We start from the raw sequence: 23301 nt of genomic DNA, 5'->3' as shown, positions 1-23301 counted from the left end.
CTGAAATTCTAGTAGTTCCTGGGAAATTTCTAAGAACCCATGGTATGCCCACATGGTGGCGGCTACATTTGTTTTCACGTTATACCTATGGAAAAGGGACAGCAGCTGGTAAAAGGACTGATAACATGTCATTTCCAGACAGCACCTAAGGACTAGATCCTTATTTAGTTGGTCAACACTATTGAGCATCCACTGTGTGTCAAATATAATAGACCCCAAATGGGTTTCTAGATACAGAATTCAGCTGTTCTAGTGCTCTGCCCTACACCCTAAATGCTTAAGTACCAAGAGCACTACCAAGCGATAGGGGTATTTCCAGCCTCTAGTAAGGAATGCCTGGGAGAACCCGAAGGACCCCTTTGAGACCACAGAGGGCCTAGAGAGCCACAGGTGGTGTGGAACTAGTTTCTCTTTGCCCCAAACCCTAGGACCAGGGGCTCTTACTTTAGAGGGGGGTTCCACATGCTACCAAGTCCTCAAAGGAATGCCGTTAAACCTCCACTTTCCTCATTAGAAACCTTAGAGCTGCATTTGAGCCTGGCCTAGATCTGAGACTAACCTAGTACATAGAGAAAATGGAATTTCCATCCCTTCCCTCATCTTGAGTCATACCTGTCTGGACAAATACCCCTGAGGCAGATGAAGGAACACTAGAAGTAATCCCCAGGTCTGTAAAAATGAACCATATTGCCAACATTCCCTCAGTCCCTAGAAGACCAAACGATCGTGATATCCAGTTATTATTTCTATGCTAATGGCGGAGAAACTGAGGCACAAAGAAGTAAAGGTCTTTTCTATGGCAGTGTCAGAAACCAGCCTCACAGAAGTCATTTCTCCCCATTTCTGGGTTCTGTGAACTACCCAGTTCTCTTCACTTATTATAACACTAAGAATATGCTTTAATTAGCATAACAGGACAGCTGATTTTTTTTTTTTTTTGAGGAAGATTAGCCCTGAGCTAACATCTGCTGCCAATCCTCCTCTTTTTGCTGAGGAAGACTGGCCCTGAGCGAACATCCGTGCCCATCTTCCTCTACTTTATATGTGGGACACCTACCACAGCATGGCTTGCCAAGCGGTGCCATGTCCGCACCCGGGATCCAAACCGGCAAACCCCGGGCCCCCAAAGCAGAACGTGCGCATTTAACCGCTGAGCCACAGGGCAGGCCCCTAGCTGATTTTTTTAAATCTACCTAATTGATTTAACCAGACCTGAAATAACATTCGTTCATTTTTTCATTACTGATCGCGCTTCGTGGGCACCTGTATATAAAGGAATGACTACGACATAGACACATGTACTTGCAAAACGAACAAACCTGAATGGCACGCACCACCTCACCACGTGATTTGCCCAAATGACTTCTAACAATAGGTAGCATATGGAAGTTGTTCTAGAATTCTTTAGGGTACTGTCTATTGCTACACCTCCACCTGGATCCCAATCAGGAACGGGGTAATCACGTTATGTTGAGAAACTCAGCACCCTCTGACAAAATATCAAAAGTATCGAAAGTTATTCCCTCTACTTTAGGACAAAATTCCAAATGTTTTCTTCCTTCTTAGCACAAAAGATTGTTCTAATATTCTGAAGCAAGTAAAGATATCACAGTTCCAAAGCTTTGGTTCTGGGCACGTAACCACCTGGCAACAAATGACTATAGAGCTGTGCGTGCTCTCCCGTCTTCTCACGCTTTTTTCACGGGCTATTTGTTTTCATTTACTCCCAGCTCCGGAACCACCCCAAATTCTGCAGGAGCTCCAGCCTGTTACTGTGCAATCTGGCAAGCCTGCCCGCTTCTGTGCTGTGATATCCGGCAGACCGCAGCCCAAAATTTCTTGGTACAAGGAAGAGCAGCTGCTTTCCACTGGCTTCAAGTGCAAATTTCTTCACGATGGGCAAGAGTACACGCTTTTGCTAATCGAAGCCTTCCCAGAGGACGCGGCTGTCTACACCTGTGAAGCCAAGAATGACTATGGAGTTGCGACGACCTCAGCTTCACTCTCAGTGGAAGGTACAAATGTCTTGCGAATTCTCAGCTTAAAATAAAACCTAAGAAACCAGCTTTTGCGTCCTCCCAGTGCATTCAGAAATACAATTTGGAGCGTATAAAAGTAGATTGCTACCCAACTTTGAAACTTTTAAAGCACTCAGCTGTGAGATAAATTAAGATAAATTGGCATGCTCCGTTCTGTGAGGTCTGTATGGTGACTTAATCCTGACAAATCTTGTGGTCCCTTTCTTTAGTTCCAGAAGTTGTGTCTCCTGATCAGGAAATGCCAGTTTATCCTCCTGCCATCATCACCCCGCTTCAGGACACTGTCACTTCTGAGGGACAGCCAGCCCGTTTTCAATGCAGCGTTTCTGGAACAGGTAGGTTGACGAGCAAAGGGATCATTCCTAATATTTACAAAAGATAATGTAGGGGAAAAGTTTTCTCACCTTTTCGTCCATCACAAACATCTCTCATGCGCAATTTGAAGCTTAGTGGGACTCTTGCAAGAAGGCTTACTTGAATTAGTGGATTAAGAATCAGTGTTTTTCACTACTGGGCTGTACACCTAAAAATGGTGAAGTTGGTAGATTTTATGTTATGTGTTTTCTTAATGCGACAACAACAAAAAGAATTAGATCAGTGTTTGCCAACATTTTAAACTTCAAAAAATGTCATATTCCCTTTATGATTGTAGTTGCACTTTTGTTATCTCTTGAAAAAATGACAGAACTACAATCACTATTAGATTAATTATAATAGCATCTACATATATTTTAAAAGAAGAGTCTATTTATATGTAAGTCATTTTCAGTCTATGGACAATGCTTGGCTTGTGTGAAAAGGTGTATTTCTTTGGAAGGCAGTAGCTGTAGTGGTCAAAAGTAGGGGTTTTGGGGCTGGCTTGCTGGCTTAGTGGTTAAGTTCACACACTACTCTTTGGCGGCCTGGGTTTGCAGGTTCAGATCCTGGACGTGGACCTACACACTGCTCATCAAGCCATGCTGTGGTGGCACCCCACAGACAAAATAGAGGAAGATTGGCACAGAGCTTAGTTCAACGACAATCTTCCTCAAGCAAAAAGAGGAAGATTGGCAACAGATGTTACTCAGAGCCAATCTTCCTTACCAAAAAAAAAAAAAAAGGTAGATGTTTTATGGTCAGAAAGGTTAGATTTGAATCTTGGCTCCACTGTGTGACCTTAGGCAAATATATGATTTCTCTGATTCTCTTTCCTTCATAAATAAAGTGAGGATAATATTGCCTTCAGTCATAGAACATACATTTCATGCAGGCAAGGATTCTATCTTAGTGCCTAGAACCTGATGCCTGAAAAGCAGTAGCTACTAGAAGTTAAGCTTCAGGAGAGCAAGAGTGGATCCTTGTCCTAGAATAGCTCCCTACATAGTAGATACTCAATAACTAATTGTTGATTGGATAAATGAATGATTGTTAAATGACGAATACCAATCGCTGAAGACTATTATCAGGATTACATCAGATAACCCAAGTCAGCACATAGCACAGTGGCCATGATATGACAATCCCTCAGTCAGTTAGCTGTTATGATTTTTAACTGGGGCATGCTTCCCAAACACCACCAGCTCCTCCCCCGACTCCAGGAGTCTGACCTTGGTAGAATGAGCCATTTCAAGCCAATTATGATTCTAGACTGACCTCAGAAAGGGACAAGATAAATCAACTTTATCCCAAATGAAAATCACTCCCTCATTTTCTTGGCTTTTGTATGCCACTATCAAAAGGAAATTCTCAAAGCTTGGGCATCTCACAGCACTCCCAGCAAGTTTTATTGTTTTGTTTATTACGCTTCTCTCCTTGGTTTATAACCCAGTCTCTAGGTTGCCAAAAACCATTCTCCTAAACACATTAGTATTTCAGGGAGTTTCTATGACCTAATGATTTTCTCCTCTGGGATGGAGGTGCTGGTCTAGAAACCAAACGGATCTGTTTGATTTTATGAGCATAATTAAAGGATATAATGTATGTAAAGAACCTATAGGCGGCTGGCAAGTGACTGACACTTAATACATTAATTTTATTACAGCCACAGTCAGGAATTACACAGCATAAAAGTCTGGTACTGGGTGACCAAGGTGGACAAATACCATAGACTTTGTGACCTCAAAGCATAGTGTTTGAGAAGTACTAAATATCAAGAAATGAGGATTGATTTGATAGAGTCCTACTAATACAATAAAGGAAAATGCATTTTAATATCAAATAACTAAAGCCACACAATAATGTATCCACGTATTGAATTTTTAGTGGAAATTTTTCAAATAAATATACATATAGATGGATAATCCAAAGTAGTAGACATCTTAACTATATTGGTATAGCACTTCTTATTTTATAAATAAAACTATAATTTTGCCTTTAAGGTGTTACAAAAATACATTTGAAGCCCTCTACAAGACTCCAATTGGGGTAGAAAGAGAAAGAAAAAAATGCCTATCTTTTCTGTATCACTGATGTCTTTAAATGTTTGAATGGACTTTATAAATTCATGAGAGCTCTAACTCTGTATGCGTGGTAATATTTATACACATATAGAGGTTTTAGCACCATCCTGTAAACACATTTTCAATGTGATAGAAAGGAAATTCATTAAATAAAATGCCCTTTCAAAAGCTTACCAAATCATATAGTTTCATGCCTCAAGGACTGAAAATTAGATTGCAACTTCCTCTGACCAGGTATTGCCTTAAGAAAGTAGTGCATTGAAAACCAGTGACCTCAATACAATAAAAAAAGAAAGTAAGTGCATCCCGGCCTTCTACAAATTGGAAAACATTATGAGTCTTCAGAAGCCCCAGTTGCAAGTTTTTGGAAATGATACTTTCTGAGGCATGGAACATGGCCCTGAGGAATCTGGTGGTACTTTTAGAGCACTGAAAATGTTGTCTATTGAAGGTCTCTGGTGCCACCTAGTGGTGTAAGAGCAATTTGAAAAATAGAATTTTAAATACGTGTAGAGCTAGCTTCCGGCTACTGTTTATACTACAGATAATGAGTCAGTATCATTTGGAGGCGTACAGAGTGACAGGTAGCTAAATGAGATGATAAATAACTAGTCTAGTAATGATGGATGTCTATCATTCATCAGAGCATCTGTTTAACTATTCTGCCAACATTTATTGTCTTCCCGCTGTTGAAACATCATGATAGGTGTTAGGAACGCTAAGACCTGGCTGTTGCCTTGATGGAGCTCAGTGGGTCGGTGAGGAGACACATGTGCACAACTAGATCCCAAGGTTGTAAGTACTGTAACAGCCCACGTACTCAATGCTGTCTGTCTGGGACACAGAGAAAGGTGCAAGGACTGAGCATTGAAGAGTCAATTGGATCATTGAGCACAATGGCGTTCCAGACAGAGAACAACATTCATGAAGTCATAAAAGCTTACAAGAACACTTCATGTGCTGGAAACAACAAGTGGTTTAAGTACGATTAGAAAGTGATGTAATTAGTGGGTGAGAAGGCGAGGACCAGATACTGAAGTGTTGGGTAGTCTATGCTTAGGATTTTAGATTTTGTCTTGTTCACACTGAGGAGCGACTGAAGAATTTTTAAGTTCCTGGTGACATGATTATATTTGCTTTTCAGAAGCAATACTATGATAGTGAAAGGAGGAAGGAAGTTAGAAAACAAGATTTAGGGACCAAATACAATGAGGTGGTAGGGGTGAGAAGCAGGGGGAGTGGGTTGGCATCATAGAACCATGAGAGGCCAGTGACCAATACAGATAGTGGCAGCCCAGCCAGGAGCACCGAGTCCATTACCAAGAGAGGTCTCACCTTTTAGCTCATTTATTGTTGGCAAGTCATGCCTGTCCTGGTGCCTCATTCAGTTCACCAAAGGAAGAAGTTGTCAGTAGGAATAAGCAGAGAACCTCATAAGGGGCCGTACCAGACTCTTCATCCTTCCATTTTCACTGATGATTAAACAAGCAAACTAAATAAGTTGTGGGATGATTGTTAAATTCCATGGGATGGTGTTACCTACTACTTCACATGGCCCTGTCATTTGGCATGTTCTTGAAGGCATGGCTGATCCCTTCCATGATGTTAGACATTCTTGCTTTAATGACGGATTTGTGCCAGTGGTTTATATAGCCTTTTCTTGTATGTGTCATTTAATTCACACAGCAATTTTATGCAATGAATAACCCATGAATTATTATGCATCTCATTTTACAAGTGAGAAGACTGGTCCAGAGAAATTAAGTGACATGTCTAAGGTCACACAGCTGGTAGAGTGTAATGTCAGGACTCCATTTTCTACTTTACCTTGCTACCTAAAGAAGTGAAAAGATTTGTTTCTTTAAAAGGAGAACCTGTAGTTTATAAACAGCTGGCATCATGGGAAGGAGAGAAACCTTCATAAACCAATATTTGTGCTAAATGCAAGCAAATGCTAGATGACTAGACGATTCGATGATCCCCATGGATGATACTGAGACAAGGAAGTGAAACAGCGACTGTAGCCCAAAAACAAGATGACTCTGATTTTGGCTTTTAAAACAAGTAACTAAATTGAAATCCACTCCTGACTTTATAGGGTTTTTGTTTTAATAGAAGCATAATATTTTTTAAAGTGCCCATGCCCTTGAACTATAACATCACAATAATGTTACTGTATCCTTGCTTTGGGGTTTTTATTTTCTATCATTTTAAGCTAGTTCAAATTCTTGTATGGAAATAGCTAGTTTTGTTATTATTTATTATTGCCGCTACTTTGAAAAGAGCCAAATATATACCAGATGCCCAAATTCCATGGCTCTTTCTTTCAATTTAAAAAATTATTTTCTGCTGTGCTGGGACCTTTGGATGCTTGCTCATTGGTAACAAAAAAAAAAGAAACTTTTTTCTTCAGCCTGCAGGGTGTCTATTTTAGACTTTGTGGAATGTTGATCTTCTCAGCTCTCTTTCTGATTGATCTTTCTGCACACCAGAGTGCAGGTTTTTCTCACTTCCTGTCCCAGTAGACAAGCACAGTCCCAGATCAAATCTTCATGCTGACTGTTTCTCAGGACTATCTTTTTCTCAAGGTCACTGAATATGTCAAAACCTTGTCCCTGTTTCCACAGCATGACATATAAATGGTTGAAAAGAATATAACTAAAATTGTAAAATTTCAAATATTACAATCAGTCTATAAGCTGGATTTTTCTAGATTTGTTTCCTTCTTAAAGGTGAAAAAAAATCACATAAGAGCAGATGTAGCATGCCTCCCCCAAAAGTATAATGTTATTAGGATAAATATGAAATGTAGCCACCAGTATAATCAATATGTGTTTGAGGGTAAATTTAAAATATCCACTTGTTTTTGTGATTTAAATATCCTTTTTCTTTTGTGATACAGATCTCAAAGTGTCTTGGTACAGCAAAGACAAGAAAATCAAGCCATCTCGGTTCTTTAGAATGACTCAGTTTGAAGACACTTACCAGTTGGAGATTGCTGAAGCTTATCCAGAAGATGAAGGGACTTACACTTTTGCTGCTAGTAATGCCATGGGTCAAGTATCGAGCACAGCCAACTTGAGACTGGAAGGTAGAGTAAAACAATTAAGAGCCACATCTAAATCTAGATTTAATCTCACAATGTCAGTAACAATCACTAAAGATTTCATGTAAATCATTGTTGGTCCTACCATTCTCTTTTAATGCAACTAATTGTTTCCACGTTATATGCCATATTCTCGCTTTTCATTTACCCCTTCTCAATACAAATCACAAACCATCGATTTTTATTTTTCCCTGTTTTGTCTCCATAATGTTTTGTAATGGATTGCTCTCCTCACCAGCTTTCATGCTTCCTGATCAGCATATATCAGAATGGGGACGTATATGCTTAAAGAAATAGCCAGATTTGTTTTCTTATTTGGCTAGGATGAAAATCAAAACAATTTTCTTAAATTTAAGAGTGTTAGCATTCCTTCATTGTGTTGGCACAATTCTGATTTCACAGAAGCTGCAGTGGATGATTTCAAGTCTGTACTAGCTGGGTGTATTTACTGTCATTCAAGGAATGCCTGAGGGCTGAAGGGCTCGGTCCTAAGAGGGTTTAACATTTCTGTTATTTGGAGTCTTAAATTGCCACCGGAAACACTTCCTTGCTAGTGGGCGGGGGGCACTTTGATTCAAAATGAGATAATATTTTTATACCGTCAGACTATTTAGTCTATGTAGTAGTAAGTATATACAAATACAGAAGGATTTAGGGCAGCTTTTGCTTTTTTCCTTAATTTTAAATACTGACGATAATAACAAGATGTTTTCTTAATAATCAATTTAAAGTGGTTTACAAAATAAGAAAGCTGGTTTTACGACCAGAGGGAAAAAATTAAAAACAGAAAACAAGAATTGGGTACTCTACCACTGCCTTTGTGAACAATACAGTGAAGTTCCTTAGACTGTTTATGTCTCAGGTTGTTTTTCTGGAAAATGGAAGTGAACTTGTGTGACTCCAAATCACTAGTGGCGCACATTGACAAGGCGTTAGGATTGGACTGGATTCTAGTCCACCACTGAGATTTGCGACAGACCTGTATACGATTCCAAATGAGTTCTGGTTTCAGTGCAGGGTAAGACATTAAAGTTGGCATGCTTCTTTTCAGGATTTAGCAAACTTGAAGAAGTGACATCAAACTCCCAAAGGCATGTCTCTTCATCAGTTTCATTTAAGAAGGAGTCTTTTGGCCAAAAGCCCATCTTCATCCTGCCTCTATCAAGCCTCAGGGTGCACAGCGGGGAGACAGTCAGATTTCATGCAAGGGTTTCTGGCATTCCCAAGCCAGAAATCCGGTGGTTTCATAACCAGCAGCCAATTCTACCAACAAAAGATGTAGTTTTCCATTTTGAGGAGTCCACAGGCATGGCTTTAATGCTTATAGTTGACGCTTACTCAGAGCATGCTGGGCAGTACTCTTGCAAAGCAGCCAATAGTGCTGGGGAAGCCACTTGTGCAGCTACACTCACAGTGACTCCAAAAGGTAAAGCCCATCTTGCTTCAAAGACTTTGATTTGCTGCATACCTCCTACTCCCACTGTTACTAATGAGAGTCTCTGCTGTTTGTCTCATTGCATATTGCGGTCAGTCCATAATTTACTAATAAAGTAACACACAACAAGTCCCCCTAAGTCCTCAATTATGGGTTAACCTATGTACTTTAAATCTCACTGACATATGTGTTCTGTGCATTATATTAGCAATTATTTTGTTAGGCGTCAACTTTGCTTGACATTTTTACTTTTCTAAACAATGTCTCACCCTTGCATCATTAATGATCTATTTGCTGTATATTGTTTATAAAGTGTATGGTGGAAGGAGGACAAATGGTATCCCAAATAGAGTCAGCAAAAATTAAAAAAAGAAAGAGACTATGTCACTCTGGAGAGCTGAAATGATAGCAGAAGGAAGGAACCAAAGACTGGATGGCATCCGCACAAGGCTTCATCATCCATTCATCACTGGAGCTCTGGGAATGAATTTTCTTTTGTGCGATCCTGACATCCTAGAGCACACTGCATCTGACATGCTGGTTCCAATTGACAATGACGTCTTTCATCTTCATCTCCCCTGCCATTTTATGTTACTAACCTAGCCAAGTGACAAAGCTTAGATCTTAATATTCTTTTCATTTTCTTGTCACTTGATTATGCAGTGCAAGCCCTAGCTAGGCAAAGTTCTGGGAAAGATGTGAGAGAGTCCACCAAGTCTCAGGCAGTGGCAGATTCCTCTTTCACAAAGCAGGAGAGCAAATTACCCCAAAGCGAAATTAAGTCATTTCGAGGATCATCATATGAATATAAAGTACAGGTTTTTGAAAGTGTATGTCAAAGTTCCACCCACACAGCTGCAACCGTTCGAGATGTAGAGTTGCGCCACACCACATCCATTTCACGAATTGCAGAAAGCACTGAGTTATCTGAGAAATGTGCCGAAGAGGCAATGGGTGAGGCACCAAAGATTCTCCTGCATCTTCAGGACTTCTCTGCAAAGTGCAGCGACTCTGCTCAATTCCTCTGTGTTTTGGAAGACAAATCTTCCATTGATGTAACTTGGACTCAAGAAGGTGTAATGATAGAGGAATCTGAGAGAGTAATGCAGTCAAACAATAGAAATATTCTGTTTCTTATCATATGTGATGTTCAGCTGATAGACCAAGGATTGTACAGCTGCGTTGTACACAATGAGCATGGAGAGAAGACAGCATCAGCTGTGCTAAGTGTAGAAGGTGGTTATTTGATCTTTAGCTATGACTTGCTTCGTTTCATCCTCATCACTTTATGCAGCGTTTCTGCCATGCAAATTGAGTCAATGAATATATTAATTAGAATATCTCTAAATTAGCACTCTATTCATAAATGACTTATGAAAGTCAGCCAAGTCATTGGTCAAACTTGTTATGAACGTTTAACTTCCCAGTCTAGATTCAAGGAAGTTTAACTTTTAAATCTAGGTTCAGGAAATTAAGGTTTATTTCATATGTAGTGCTTTTACTAAAATTTACCAGATGTGCCACCTAGGAAGTGTACCAAAGGTTAAGAAGTTCTAGTTTGTCAAGTATTTATTACTGTGCCTGACACTGCTAAATTTAAATTTAATTGTTTTAACATAAGGAAGCTCAAAAATTCTCATCTACCCTTTGTTTTTAGATCTGCAGGTTCTAGCTGTTCACGAGGAGGCTATGAAAATAGAAAAGTGGGCACTGAAAATAATTGGGCTCTGTCTGGACCAAAATTAGTAGTCTCTAGATATTTCTCAATAAATGATGCTGCTTTTACAGCCTGAGAGCCTCCTGAAATTGTAGAATTATCTCATGGCAAGATCATTATTTTTGTTGTTACCGTGCTTGATTCTCCACTGTGTCTGGAAAGGCATGAATAAATTTGTCTAGGCAAAGGGTGACTTCTTCCTCTTATTCATGACCTTTCCTCTTAGATGCTAATGAAATGAAAAAATTATTCTTCAGGTGCTAGAAGCCTGTGCTGTGTGTCTGTAGGCAAAGGAGCTTCACTGAGTCCTACGGAGGGAAGAAATTCAGGCATCTCCAGTCGTCTGTGGAGAGCTGTGACCTCAGTTCTTCTCTGATCTGGCCATGCTATTTTTAAGGTGTTAGACATGAGTGGGGGCAATGCAGTGCTATGTACACAGCCATTCCTGCACCGAATTTTGAAACAGGCTCATTAATTCACGTAATGTATCTACAATATTCACCAAAAGGCGGCTTTTTCTTTCTTAATCTGACATTTTGTTCTATAGCTATTTCTAGTTATATTTCCATAGCCTACAAGGGGAATATCTCAAGAACTGAGGTCTAGTTATGCAAACTTGGAAAATTCCACCATCCAGAGAGTTGACCCTCAATTTCACCGCAGCTGCTGCCTAGCACGGTAACCACAGAGTGACTGTTTATCTGGAGGTGTGTCCCACAGTCACGTGGGTGACAACTGTGACAGTTTTTGCAGCGATATAATTGAGAGTTGGCTGTCATAGAGGTGGGAGAAATGTAGGTCTTCCCACTTGCTTCCTAAAGGACCTAGTGCTGTAGGACAGTGCTTGAATGTCATGTTCCCAGAGTGCATTTGAGATGGACATTTTTATACCAGGATTTCCAGTTCACTCAGTTCCATTTGAATGTTATTAAAGTATTCTTGGAGCAGGGGCATTTTTTTCTTGGAAAGTCCAGACTGCCTTACTTGTACTTAAGAGAGTTAAAAGATAAGCCACTTTTAAGTGTTTGTAGAGTGAAGGACTAGGCACAGCTGTCTAATTCTCTAATGGAAGGCCAGTCTTCATATGTTTTTCTTTTGTTTTGGACTAATAACTTTACATAGGGTGCATAGCGAGCCACAAAGATCAAGTAGGAATGTAAAACCCCGTAAATCTACTTGAGTAGCATTCTTATGTGCCTAGTAAGCATAGATATATCATATATTAGTTTTGGGACTAATTTGCTGCTCTCTTTCTCAACCTAATGACTTTCTATCTTCCCTAAGTTCGGCATGTTTTAGTCTTACAAACACAGCTAATTTATTGCTTTTCCTAACTTTATTCTTACCTAACCAAAGAATCACAAACCAGAGCAGTTACAAAAATTACCCTTGGTTCAGACACTAAAAGTATTAAAACACTCAGAGAGTCACAAATGAAAACAACCCATGAAGTAGAGAGACTCGTCAAAGAAAACATCAAGCTTGTCATTAACTTCATGCCAAAGACCACAAGGAACTGAGAGGCGAGGCAGTCAAGTAGACTGACACACTGCCACGTGGACCAAAGAATGAGAGTGGTACCAGGACACCCGCCTTCTCAAGAAACTCACCAGAAACGATTGTGTCTAAACTGTGCCTTTTCCTTTTCCTTACGTAATAAAAGCAATTTTGAGCTGAGGACTTTTTGTTTTGCTCCTTAATATGTAATTGGGCTTTGTTTAGTTTAAAATTTTAGAGGTGGTTCAAATCAAAGGAATATTTACTGGCAGCAAACACATAATTCTGCAGGAAAAACTGAGAATAGCCCTCAACTAAAAGTGGCAAGTTAGAAAATGCATGTTCCTTCTAAATGTGATTTCGTCTCTTAGCAAGTGTTCAGTGAATAGGACATTTTTGAAAAGAAGAACATTCCTTCAGTTTGTGGATTGCTTTTCTGAATGCATGTAAAGGCATGGGGAATTAGGGAACTCAAAGTGGAAATTTCGTAGAGATCCTAAAATAAAAATGTTTTACAATCTTTCTGTCAACATTGTCATGTACTTTATCAGCTCATCGATTTGTTTGGCATGGATTTTTTTGGTGCATTGGAAGATGTAGTTTTCTATTATTATAATAAAATTGTAATTGTATGAATCTCGAATTGAGGCAGAAAGTATATGGAATTAATCATTAAAATCTCTATGTTTTCCATTTTAGCCCATGAATCGCTTTTACATGAGAGGATTGAAGAACAGATTGAGGTGGAGATGAAAGGTATTGTCATATTGAATGTGAGACTTAAGTAGAAATTCTGAAGGATTAATAGAATCCTTGAGCTGCCTTCTTTCTTTTTTAGTATTATGGAGAAAAATGACATAGATGGACAAATATATCTCTTAGAGTATATATTACTATGTCGCATGCCTGGTTTAGTATGCTGATGGTTACATGCATTTCACAGTAATTTGTTTTATGGTAATTTAAAATCTTGTATTTCACATTTATCAGCCATATTCAACTTCATATTTGCAGCCATTTTCTAAAGTGTGTATTAGGGAAAGTTGTCCTGTTAATGCATGAAATCATGAAGTAGAAGTCTGTTTTAAAAATCACAGTGAATTAAATCAAACAATAGTCAATAACCTAGCTGTCATTCTCAGAATGCAATGTCATGAATGAATTATGATTGAAATGCTACTTGATTTAGGATGTGTGAAAATGTTACATTCCCATTCTGGTTTACACTTCATGCACATATCTCATTTTAACATTGATATGTCTCTTACACTGGCTTGCAGATAGCTGCCTTATGGATCCTTATTGCCTGCTTTTCTTTGCGTAACATTGTGACTTTATGGCTGTATTAGTTCGAATAAACGCCTTCTCATTTTATCTTAGCTAATTATTTATTATTATAGTTCTTGTATATATTTTTTAAATAGTTAATTCCCAAAAATATAATAGTTTAATCTACCATCCAAAGGATCAGAAAGGGCGTTTATTCCACTCTCTGCAAGTCAGGTAAGATTCTCCTCTTCGCCATCAAAAGAACAAAGTTTTTCTGCTCTCAAAACAAATATGCACAAGAACGTGTTATTTTGAAATGCATTTTTGCTTGTTCAAGAAGAAATTTCAACAGTTTGAAGAAAAGACCAGACAACGAACGATTTTCGTGTCAGAATCTTTTAAACAGAGCATGGTGTTGCGTTTATTCGAACAAATATGGTGAGTGACATTTTTTATGGATTTGTGAGAATCTGTAGCATGCACTTTATTTCATTTTCTATTTTGCAATTTCATTTATTTCCAACTTTTCACCTACTATGGAAAATAGTAAAATGCTTTATAATTTAATTTTTTTCAGAATTTTCCGAGGAAGAATCGGAACCTTCAGAAAGAGATACACGTGATGCCTTTTCAGATTCTGAAGACATAGACCACAGCTCCATGGCTGCTAAAAGATATGCAAGTAGAATATCATCTACAAGCTCCTGGCCCGAATATTTCAAGCCTTCTTTTACCCAAAAACTCATGTTTAAATATGTTTTAGAGGGTGAACCTGTTGTTTTTATGTGTAAATTAATTGCCTGTCCAACTCCAGAAATGACTTGGTTTCATAACAGTCGGCCTATCCCAACAGGTCTTCGAAGGGTCATAAAAACTGAGAGTGATTTACATCATCACTCTTCCAGCTTAGAGGTAAAAAGGGTCCAAGAGAGAGATTCTGGAAGTTATAGGTTATTAGCAATTAATAGTGAAGGATCTGCTGAGTCAACTGCGTCATTGCTTGTTATCCAAAAAGGGCAAGATAAGAAATATTTAGAATTTCTGAAAAGGGCAGAACAGACACATGAAAATATAGAGGCTTTAGCTGAAAGGAGAGAAGATAGGATAAAGGTTGACCTGAGGTTTACTGGCTCTCCCTTTAACAAAACACAAGAGTTGGAACAAAAGGGAATGGTGCGAACTATACACTTTAAGACAGTAAGTCCTGGCAAGAAAACGGATTTTATGTATGATGAAGAATATTTAGAAAGTAAATCTGACATAAGAGGATGGCTTAATGTAGGTGAAAGTTTCCTGGACGAGGAGACCAAAATGAAGTTGCAGCGTTTACGGGAGGCTAGAAAAATGTTAGTGGAGAAAAAGAAACTCTCTCTTTTAGATATGTCATCTGAAATAAGCTCAAGAACTTTGAGAAGTGAAGTTAGTGATAAAGATACTCTGTTCTCCAGAGAGGAAATAAAAAGCAGGTCTGTATCTGATCCAGCAGAAAATAGGGATAAGGTAGATAATTCAACTGAGGGTATTGTCCAGAATCCAGATGTACTTCCTAATCAATTGGATCAAAATGTGGAATTTGGAGAACTTCCCACAAGCCTTCAAATTACTGTTGATGAAGAAATTCTCCAGACTGAAATAAGAATGAGCCAAGAGGCATTTCCAAGAGAAAGTCTACCAAAGGACCATTTATATGATAGGATTCTAGTAAAGGAGGATACTCAAGCAAGAGGACAACTTGAAGAAACTGTGACCAAACCTGAAATTGGAGAATCCTCTAAATATATAACTAATGTCGACGAGAATGAGGAAATGTATGAGACTCCCCAAAAGGTGTCTCAAGTTATTATGCCATATGCCAGTGAATCTTTTGGTACACTTATAGATATTAAAGAAAATGAAGAAATAGATAGTAAAATAATAAGAAAAGATGATTTGAGAGAATCACAACACTCTATTTCCACAAAAGTTGATGAATTCAAAATTGAACAGGAAGAAAAAGACACAAGAGTTTTTGAAAGTTCTTTCCAACAACATTCGCAACGTTGCCCACCTTCATTTCTTCAAGAAATTGAATCTCAAGAAGTTTATGAAGGTGACACTTGTAAATTTGTATGTCATTTTCAAGGATATCCTCAACCCATAGTGACATGGTATAACAATGATATACCAATCCCACGTAATCGAGGCTTTCTTACTCACACCTTGGAAAACTATTCAACGTTAACTTTTCCTTCTGTTCTTCCTCAAAATGAAGGTACTATTACCTGTGTGCTGTTTAACCAATACGGGACAGTAAAAACAACTGGTATACTTAAAGTGAAAACAAAACAAAGGCATAGTGTTGAAGCACATAAAGTCCCAGTGTTGCACGACTACACTGATGAGGAAGAGGAGCTGGCATTGGTGTTTGACCAACCAAAAGGCATTCACCCACCTTTGAGACAAGAGGGCCAAACAAATCTCCATGTGTTAACAACTAACCCACCAGTTGCTCCCTCTGCGGGCATGGAATTGCTTTCCTTTCCTGTAGAAATTCAAATAACAGCAGCTACTCCTACCCCAGAACAGGACAAAGAGTCAAGAGAACTGTTTCAACCTGAGGAGTTGGAACCTAAGGCATCAGCTCAAGATGAGGCTACTCAGTCACCAAAACACAAATTTATATTTTCATCTGATATTACTAATGAGCCACCACAGATGTTACAAGAAATGCCAAAGCATGCCAGGTGTAGAGAAGGAGATTCCATAATACTTGAATGTTCACTCTCTGGTGAGCCTAAGCCAGTTGTAACATGGTTTCAAAACGGAGTCCTTTTAAGGCAGAACCAGAAGTTTCAGTTTGAAGAAGTTAACTGTAGCCACAGATTATATATTAATGATGTTAATTCTCAAGATTCTGGAAAATATAAATGTATTGCGGAAAACAATTTAGGAACCGTTGAAAGTGTTTCACATCTAACAGTGGAACCTGTCACTCAGAGGGAATATAGTCAATTAGAAAATATTCATGGAATTTATGCCAAATATTCCAAAGATCAGCAAAGTCAAGGAGAATCTGTAAGGGCACATTTTTATGATTATCCAGCTGGTCCTTTTACTCCCCAATCTAATGTAAAAGAATATTCTGTAAGGGAATATTTTCAAAGCCTTGAGACAATTAAACAGATAGACCAGAAAAGCCAGGTTCGTTGCATACCTTCTAGAGAAAAACTACCCAGACTTATGCAGCATGCTCCTAGAGTCATAAAAATCAACAAGCCGGTCAGAGCTGAACTCATACACTGTCAGGATGAAGGGAGAGAGGAGCACGTAAATGAAAAATCAAAACTGGACCAAGCAGAGGGTACTGTTTATCCATTGGTTGATGACTTCAGTGAAGTTAAAATTAGGAAAGAGGTGAGGAATGATTTTGGGAAACTTGGTGGACCAGAAAGGGAAAACGTGCAAGAATGTGCCCAAAGTGGATATTTATCGAATATCCGCTCTGAGAGTACTTCCGATAGTTACAATACAGAAGACTCATCCATCATTGCATATGAAGAAGCCCTTGGTGAAGAGAGATACTACCTAGGAGGAAAGGTGAAGCATAGAATCATTGCGTTTGAGAAGTTACAACATGTAGAAAAAGGAGTTCTAGAAAAAAGACCTACCAGGAAATCATTTGTTAATCCTCTTCGGAGGAAGCTTGACGACATAGACTTTCCATTAAAGCAAAGAGAATCCCGGGCAAGCGACCTAAATCCAAAGATGCATCAGGCAGAGATAATGTCTCCACATGCTGAACCAGATCCATCTGACGTTGTAATAAATTTGAAGCTGCTTTCTTCTCAAACTCAAGAGGAATTTGAAGTACAAGAGAGGGAACAACAGAAAGAAGTAGGTTTTATAGGACAGTCTGCAGTTTCTGAAAGCGCTGAACGTGAAGCACCTGCTAAATTTGACCTAAAACATTTTCACGCTCAGATAGAAAATGCAGATAGAAAATTCCAGGAATTAGACAGTGATCATCCAGAAGAAGCTAATTTTAAAATCCAACATCCTGCTTCTGAAACAACTGATGATGAAAGCATTGTTTTTGATCTAAAACAAATATATTCTCATATAAGAGATCCAGGTAAGGAGTTCCAAGGGCAAGAAATTAGCCAACAGCAGGAAACTACTTATAAAGAAGAAATTTCCAGTCCTGAAACCTTACAATCTGATACACAGATTACCTCTAAACGTGTGCAAAATAACGTATTTACCAATCCAGAAATTTCTTCCAGTCAGGAATTTTCAAACAGGAGTGTGATGGAGAAAAGTCCTATGGATGAAAATACCTTTTATTTGGAAAAAGAAGTCCAACATATACAGGAACAAAATTTAGAAATTTTAAATACTGGTATTTCTCTTAAATCCTGTTCTGAAGAAATCCGTAGTGACTCATCTGCCCTCCTTCAAACCTCATCTGCAGATGTAGGAGAAATGGATATTTCTGAGAAAAAAAGCTGTCTAGAAAATGGAGATGGAAGTTTCATTTCACATTTGAAAGAAGCGGCAAGTGAGGAAAACCTTTTAGAGGTTTGCGAAATGGAGGAAGAACATACTTCGGAACCAGAGTTGGCATCATTTCAAAAGCAGGATGGAAGGACACAGGAATATGGCACTGGAATTTTGGGAGACCACAAAGATGGTGTTCAGGAAGCAGACACACTCCACAGAAAAGTGTCCCTGAGTCAGGGCTTTCCATTCCCGATGACTGAGGAACAACAGGATCCGAAAGAACCAATAAGTGAAAACATTGATGCCTCTGGAAAAGAAAAATGTTATGAAGAAGTTCAACTTCGAAATGAAACTTCTTTCTCCACTTCTGAAGGAGAAAAGATAGAAACTTGTTTTTCTGAAAGTTTTCCTAAATTGGATGAGGCACATACGACGGAAGTAATGGAATCTGAGACCTCCCTAACACAATATTTACTTGCTGCTGGAAAGCACAAAGTTCCTGAAACTAAAGACACCAAACACGGGGCAAACCTTGTCCAGAGTGAATCAATCATGTCTATGGAGGTTGAAGAAGTAACTTTCAACACTGTGTATGAGTATTACACCCAACAGCAGGAATCACTGGGTCGCCCATTTTCTCCTGAATCTGATATTTCGATTGATGTGGGCAGTACAAGCAGTGAAGAAATCTCTGAGTTAGACCAGTTTTATACCCCACCATCCTCTGTTGAACATTTTGAAACTCCGAAGTCTCCTGATTTATATTTTAATCCTTCAGATACAACTAAACAATCCTCAACAAATCCAGGAGGTGAGACTGTTGAAAGAACCACACCTCTAGAGGAAGCTGCTGAAAGGTACTCAACACCTTCTGAAGGGGAGGTAGCAGAAAGATATTCCACACCCCCAGGGGAGACACTAGAGAGATATTCCACACCCCCAGGGGAGACACTAGAGAGATATTCCACACCCCCAGGGGAGACACTAGAGAGATATTCCACACCCCCAGGGGAGACACTAGAGAGATATTCTACACCCCCAGGGGAGACTCTAGAGAGATATTCCACACCCCCAGGGGAGACACTAGAGAGATATTCTACACCCCCAGGGGAGACACTAGAGAGATATTCTACACCTCCAGGAGAGACACTAGAGAGATATTCTACACCCCCAGGAGAGGCACTAGAGAGATATTCTACACCTTTAGGAGGAGAAACAGTTGGAAGATATTCTATTCCTACTGGAGGACCAAACCCCACTGAAAAATTTAAAACACACCCATCAAACATAGAAAGGGAGGACAGTATGCCAAATGAGCGTTTCCATACACCTACAGGAGAGAGAAGTTCAGCTTATGAAATATGGCGTTCTGATTCATTTGGAACACCCAATGAAGCCATTGAACCAAAAGACAATGAAATGCCTCCATCTTTTATTGAACCTCTGACCAAAAGGAAGATATATGAAAACACAACATTAGGCTTCATTGTTGAAGTTGAGGGCCTTCCAGTTCCTGGTGTGAAATGGTATCGAAATAAATCTTTGCTAGAGCCAGATGAAAGAATCAAAATAGAAAGGGTGGGTAATGTGTGTTCTTTGGAAATTTCTAACATTCAAAAAGGAGACGGGGGAGAGTACATGTGCCATGCTGTAAACATCATAGGGGAAGCAAAGAGCTTTGCAAATGTAGACATAGTACCCCAAAAAGAAAGAGCAGTGGCGCTCCCACCTCCGGTAACACATCAGCACGTCATGGAATTTGATCTGGAAAACACCACGTCATCAAGAACACCTTCTCCCCAAGAAATTGTCCTGGAAGTGGAATTAAGTGAAAAAGATGTTAAAGAATTTGAGAAGCAAGTGAAAATAGTCACAGTCCCTGAATTTACTCCCGATCATAAAAGCATGATTGTGAGTCTAGATGTTCTTCCACTGAATTTAGCAGATCCAAATATGGCTTCAAGGGGGGAAGAAGACAAAGATTTAAAAATTGATTTAGAAGTATTTGAAATGCCTCCTCGCTTTGTAACGCCAATTTGTGATTTTAAAATTCCAGAAAATTCGGACGCCGTGTTCAAATGTTCAGTCATAGGCATCCCCAGTCCCGAAGTTAAGTGGTACAAAGAATATATGTGTATTGAGCCAGATAACGTTAAATATGTGATTAGCGAGGAGAAGGGAAGTCACACCCTTAAAATTCGAAACGTCTGTCTTTCTGACAGTGCAACGTACAGGTGCAGGGCTGTGAATTGCGTGGGAGAGGCTATCTGTCGGGGATTCCTCACCATGGGAGATTCTGAAATATTTGCTATGATAACAAAGAAAGGTAAAGTGACCTTAAGCAGTTTGAAGGAAGAGTTAGTCTTAAAGAGCAAATATTCAGACAGTTTTTTTGAGTTTCAGGTGGTGGAAGGGCCTCCCCGGTTTATCAAAGGTCTTTCTGACTGTTATGCACCCTTAGGCACAGCGGCTTATTTCCAGTGTTTAGTTCGTGGCTCTCCAAGACCCACGGCTTACTGGTACAAAGATGGGAAACCGGTGCGAGGAGCTAGGTTCAGTGCTGAGGAGAGAGGCATAGGGTTCCACAACCTGTTCATAACAAGCTTAGTGAAAGACGACGAAGGTGAGTACAGGTGTGTAGCTAAGAACGAATCAGGAATGGCGGAGACCTGTGCAGTCCTCACCCTGACCTAAAGTTTCTCGGGCAGTGTTCTCGCGCCTCAGCAACTATGAGAAACGATTTAAGTACTTTTATATTTTCCAAGTCATATAGAGCTAATAAATTTCCAGATATGTCTACTCTATTTGAACACGTTACATTGAAAACCCCTGGGAAAAAGAGTTTCTCTATGTAGAAATCTCATGTTTGTAATACCTGTAAATATTCTGTTATCTAAACTGTGGAGCCCTCACTTGCGTCAATTATGCTGTGAATCATCAAGCTCAATTAAACATCTCCTTGGCTACCCAATTGTTGGTGCTTCTCCTTCGCTCTCAATTCTCCTCCCAAAGCGTTTCTGCAGAATGCATTCCCTTTCGGCAGATATACTATATATGTAAAGTAAAATGTAAAATGAAAGACTGTGTCAGATGACCACCAGACAACTTGGCAAGGTAAAATATCCTCTCTGCATTGAATACAAGTCATTTTTGAAATTATAACTCTTTCGCATCCAAATCCATGCTTATTTACTAGGACTTAGAATAGATAAAACAAACAACAATAGAAACCAGCTTCACCCAATTGGTAACTAACTCTGTAACCTGTTTTACATTGCATTAATATTTTTTTGGCTCTTTAAAAAATATTTTCTTTATTACTATCCCTCTTCTTACCTGTATTAACTCTTGCTGGTTTTGAGGGACCAATGGTGCTCTCTTTTTGGGTAGAGTTCATCTAAACACTTGCAGAATATGTGAATAAAGATCTTTCCACTTTTGGAAATACCTCATTTTATCAATTTTTGACATAGCATCAAGTGTAAAATACTGCAATAATTTGATATTGGCCTTGGGGGGTGGGGAAAAGAAACTGCTATATTACATTTACATATAGATTTTAAACTGCAGTGCAATTTCAGAATCTTTAAAATTAGAAAAACAGAAGGTGGGACCGTTTTAATATCAAGGCAATACGGTAATTTGTATTTCAAATTATATTCAAATAACAAGATAATAAGCTTTCTTGTTATTTTCACTGAATTTGTTTTAAAACTAACTAGAATTTAATAAGCATTCAAATTTAAGATGCATACATGTTTCTAAAGTGACACTGTTTTTCAGAATTATAATTATAATAAATTCACAAAATCCTTAACATTGTACCTATTTCCAACTGTGAATCTAAATCTTCTCATATAAGATGTAATAAATATAAAGAAATTCCATTTTCTTATCTGAAAACAAGTGTTGAACCAAAAGGCCTCAGAGGTAATCATTCAACTCTATGATTCTGTGTCATCCCAGTGGTACCTTTTCTTAATGTAATTTAGAATAAATTTTAGTTTTGCAACAGGTGAGAGAAGTAATAGAATACAGTAATGAAATTATGAATCTTCCCTCCCTCCAACTCTCCCAATTACTTGCTGTTACCTGGTGGCTTTATTTGTCCTCTGCTTTGAGCAATTTTTATGCACCGTGATCGTACTAAAAATATTTTTCATTTAATTCTAAAAAATTAAACATTTCATTTAAATTTAATTTTCAAAAGAATTCATATACCCAATTATGTTTATGTTCCTTTCATCTGTTAATTTTTTATTCCCACAATGGGAATTCCCTTTTAAAAGCCCTCTGAGTTAAAGAAGCCATTGGGAGAAAGTGCAGAATATAGGCAGAGCTAGTCAGGCTTACACCTCCCAAAAAACATTTCTTTTACTTGTTTTGAGTCACCATAACTCATCATGATAGATATGCTCTTGTGGAAAAATCATTTCTGTTTCTGTGCTCCAGTGAGCACACAATATGTATGATAACAATTACAGATTTCCTGTAATACACCACACCATAAATCCTTGAAATAAAACTAATTCTGCAGTTTAGGGATTACTTATTCTACTCTTAATCACATAATGAATGTTGAAATAAATTAGAAACTCAGGTCATGACAAACATGGCAAGCGGACTTTACCCAAGCATCATACAGCATAGCAACAGTTCAAACCTGTTTCTTAAAAAGAAAAAGAAAAAGAAAAAAATTTAATGCCTTATTGGATTTTCAGGAAATGCTGAAAAGTACACTTTTATGCACATAAGAAGGTGGGCTTTATTTGATTCTGCTTATTAAAATTCTGTTAGTCTCAGATACATTGAACTTGAGGATATTCAAAATCAAAATGACTGAATAAGCCTTGCCCACAGTTGGCTTACTTATTAATTGTTGTAGATAATTAGATGATTTTTTTCTGACTCAATGATAAATAAATTGCAAGCCTGTAATACTAATTTCTCTGATGCTGGATAACGAATTCATGGTTACACATACTAGAGTTTAGACATAATTATTAGCTGTTTCTGCTACATTCATTTTTAACTACACCTTTCTTGTTTCAGCACATTTGAATTTCATTTACTATCTTTGTGATGGTTAATACACTATGTTTAGAATTAGGGGGAAACAAAAATATTTCAACATATTAGTGAGTAGGGATATTTTAACTATATTCACATTCATTCTCTTTACAGATATTTTAGGAGTTCAAGTGAAGGGAAAGCTGGCATGAGTTAAACATTATAGGTTAAACGTAAAGTTAAGTGGTCACCATTAGTATGTGAAATTAGTCAATAGTTTGATGGCTTACTAATGAAATAATGAAAAGTTG

The 23301-nt window shown here is 38.5% G+C and overlaps 1 protein-coding gene across 2 annotated transcripts in view; it reads left to right on the top strand.

Annotated features, from left to right (window-relative positions):
* The window catches only part of TTN (titin), a 269108-nt gene that overhangs the window by 39905 nt on the left and 205902 nt on the right, over positions 1 to 23301 (top strand). Inside the window, exons 42-46 of one of the 2 annotated variants that reach the window (XM_070580293.1) lie at positions 1731 to 2015; positions 2249 to 2374; positions 7380 to 7568; positions 12932 to 12988; positions 14079 to 20951. In XM_070580293.1, coding sequence (XP_070436394.1) covers positions 1731 to 2015; positions 2249 to 2374; positions 7380 to 7568; positions 12932 to 12988; positions 14079 to 20674 — 7253 coding nt within the window. In that variant the 3' untranslated portion in view covers positions 20675 to 20951. Of the gene's footprint in view, positions 1 to 1730; positions 2016 to 2248; positions 2375 to 7379; positions 7569 to 12931; positions 12989 to 14078; positions 20952 to 23301 lie in introns of those variants that run through there. The other variant, XM_070580292.1, reaches the window with a different exon arrangement.

Source organism: Equus przewalskii, chromosome 17, assembly GCF_037783145.1.
Source record: "Equus przewalskii isolate Varuska chromosome 17, EquPr2, whole genome shotgun sequence".
In the NCBI taxonomy this organism is placed as follows: Eukaryota; Metazoa; Chordata; class Mammalia; order Perissodactyla; family Equidae; genus Equus; species Equus przewalskii.
This window is presented reverse-complemented; position numbering and strand designations above follow the sequence as displayed.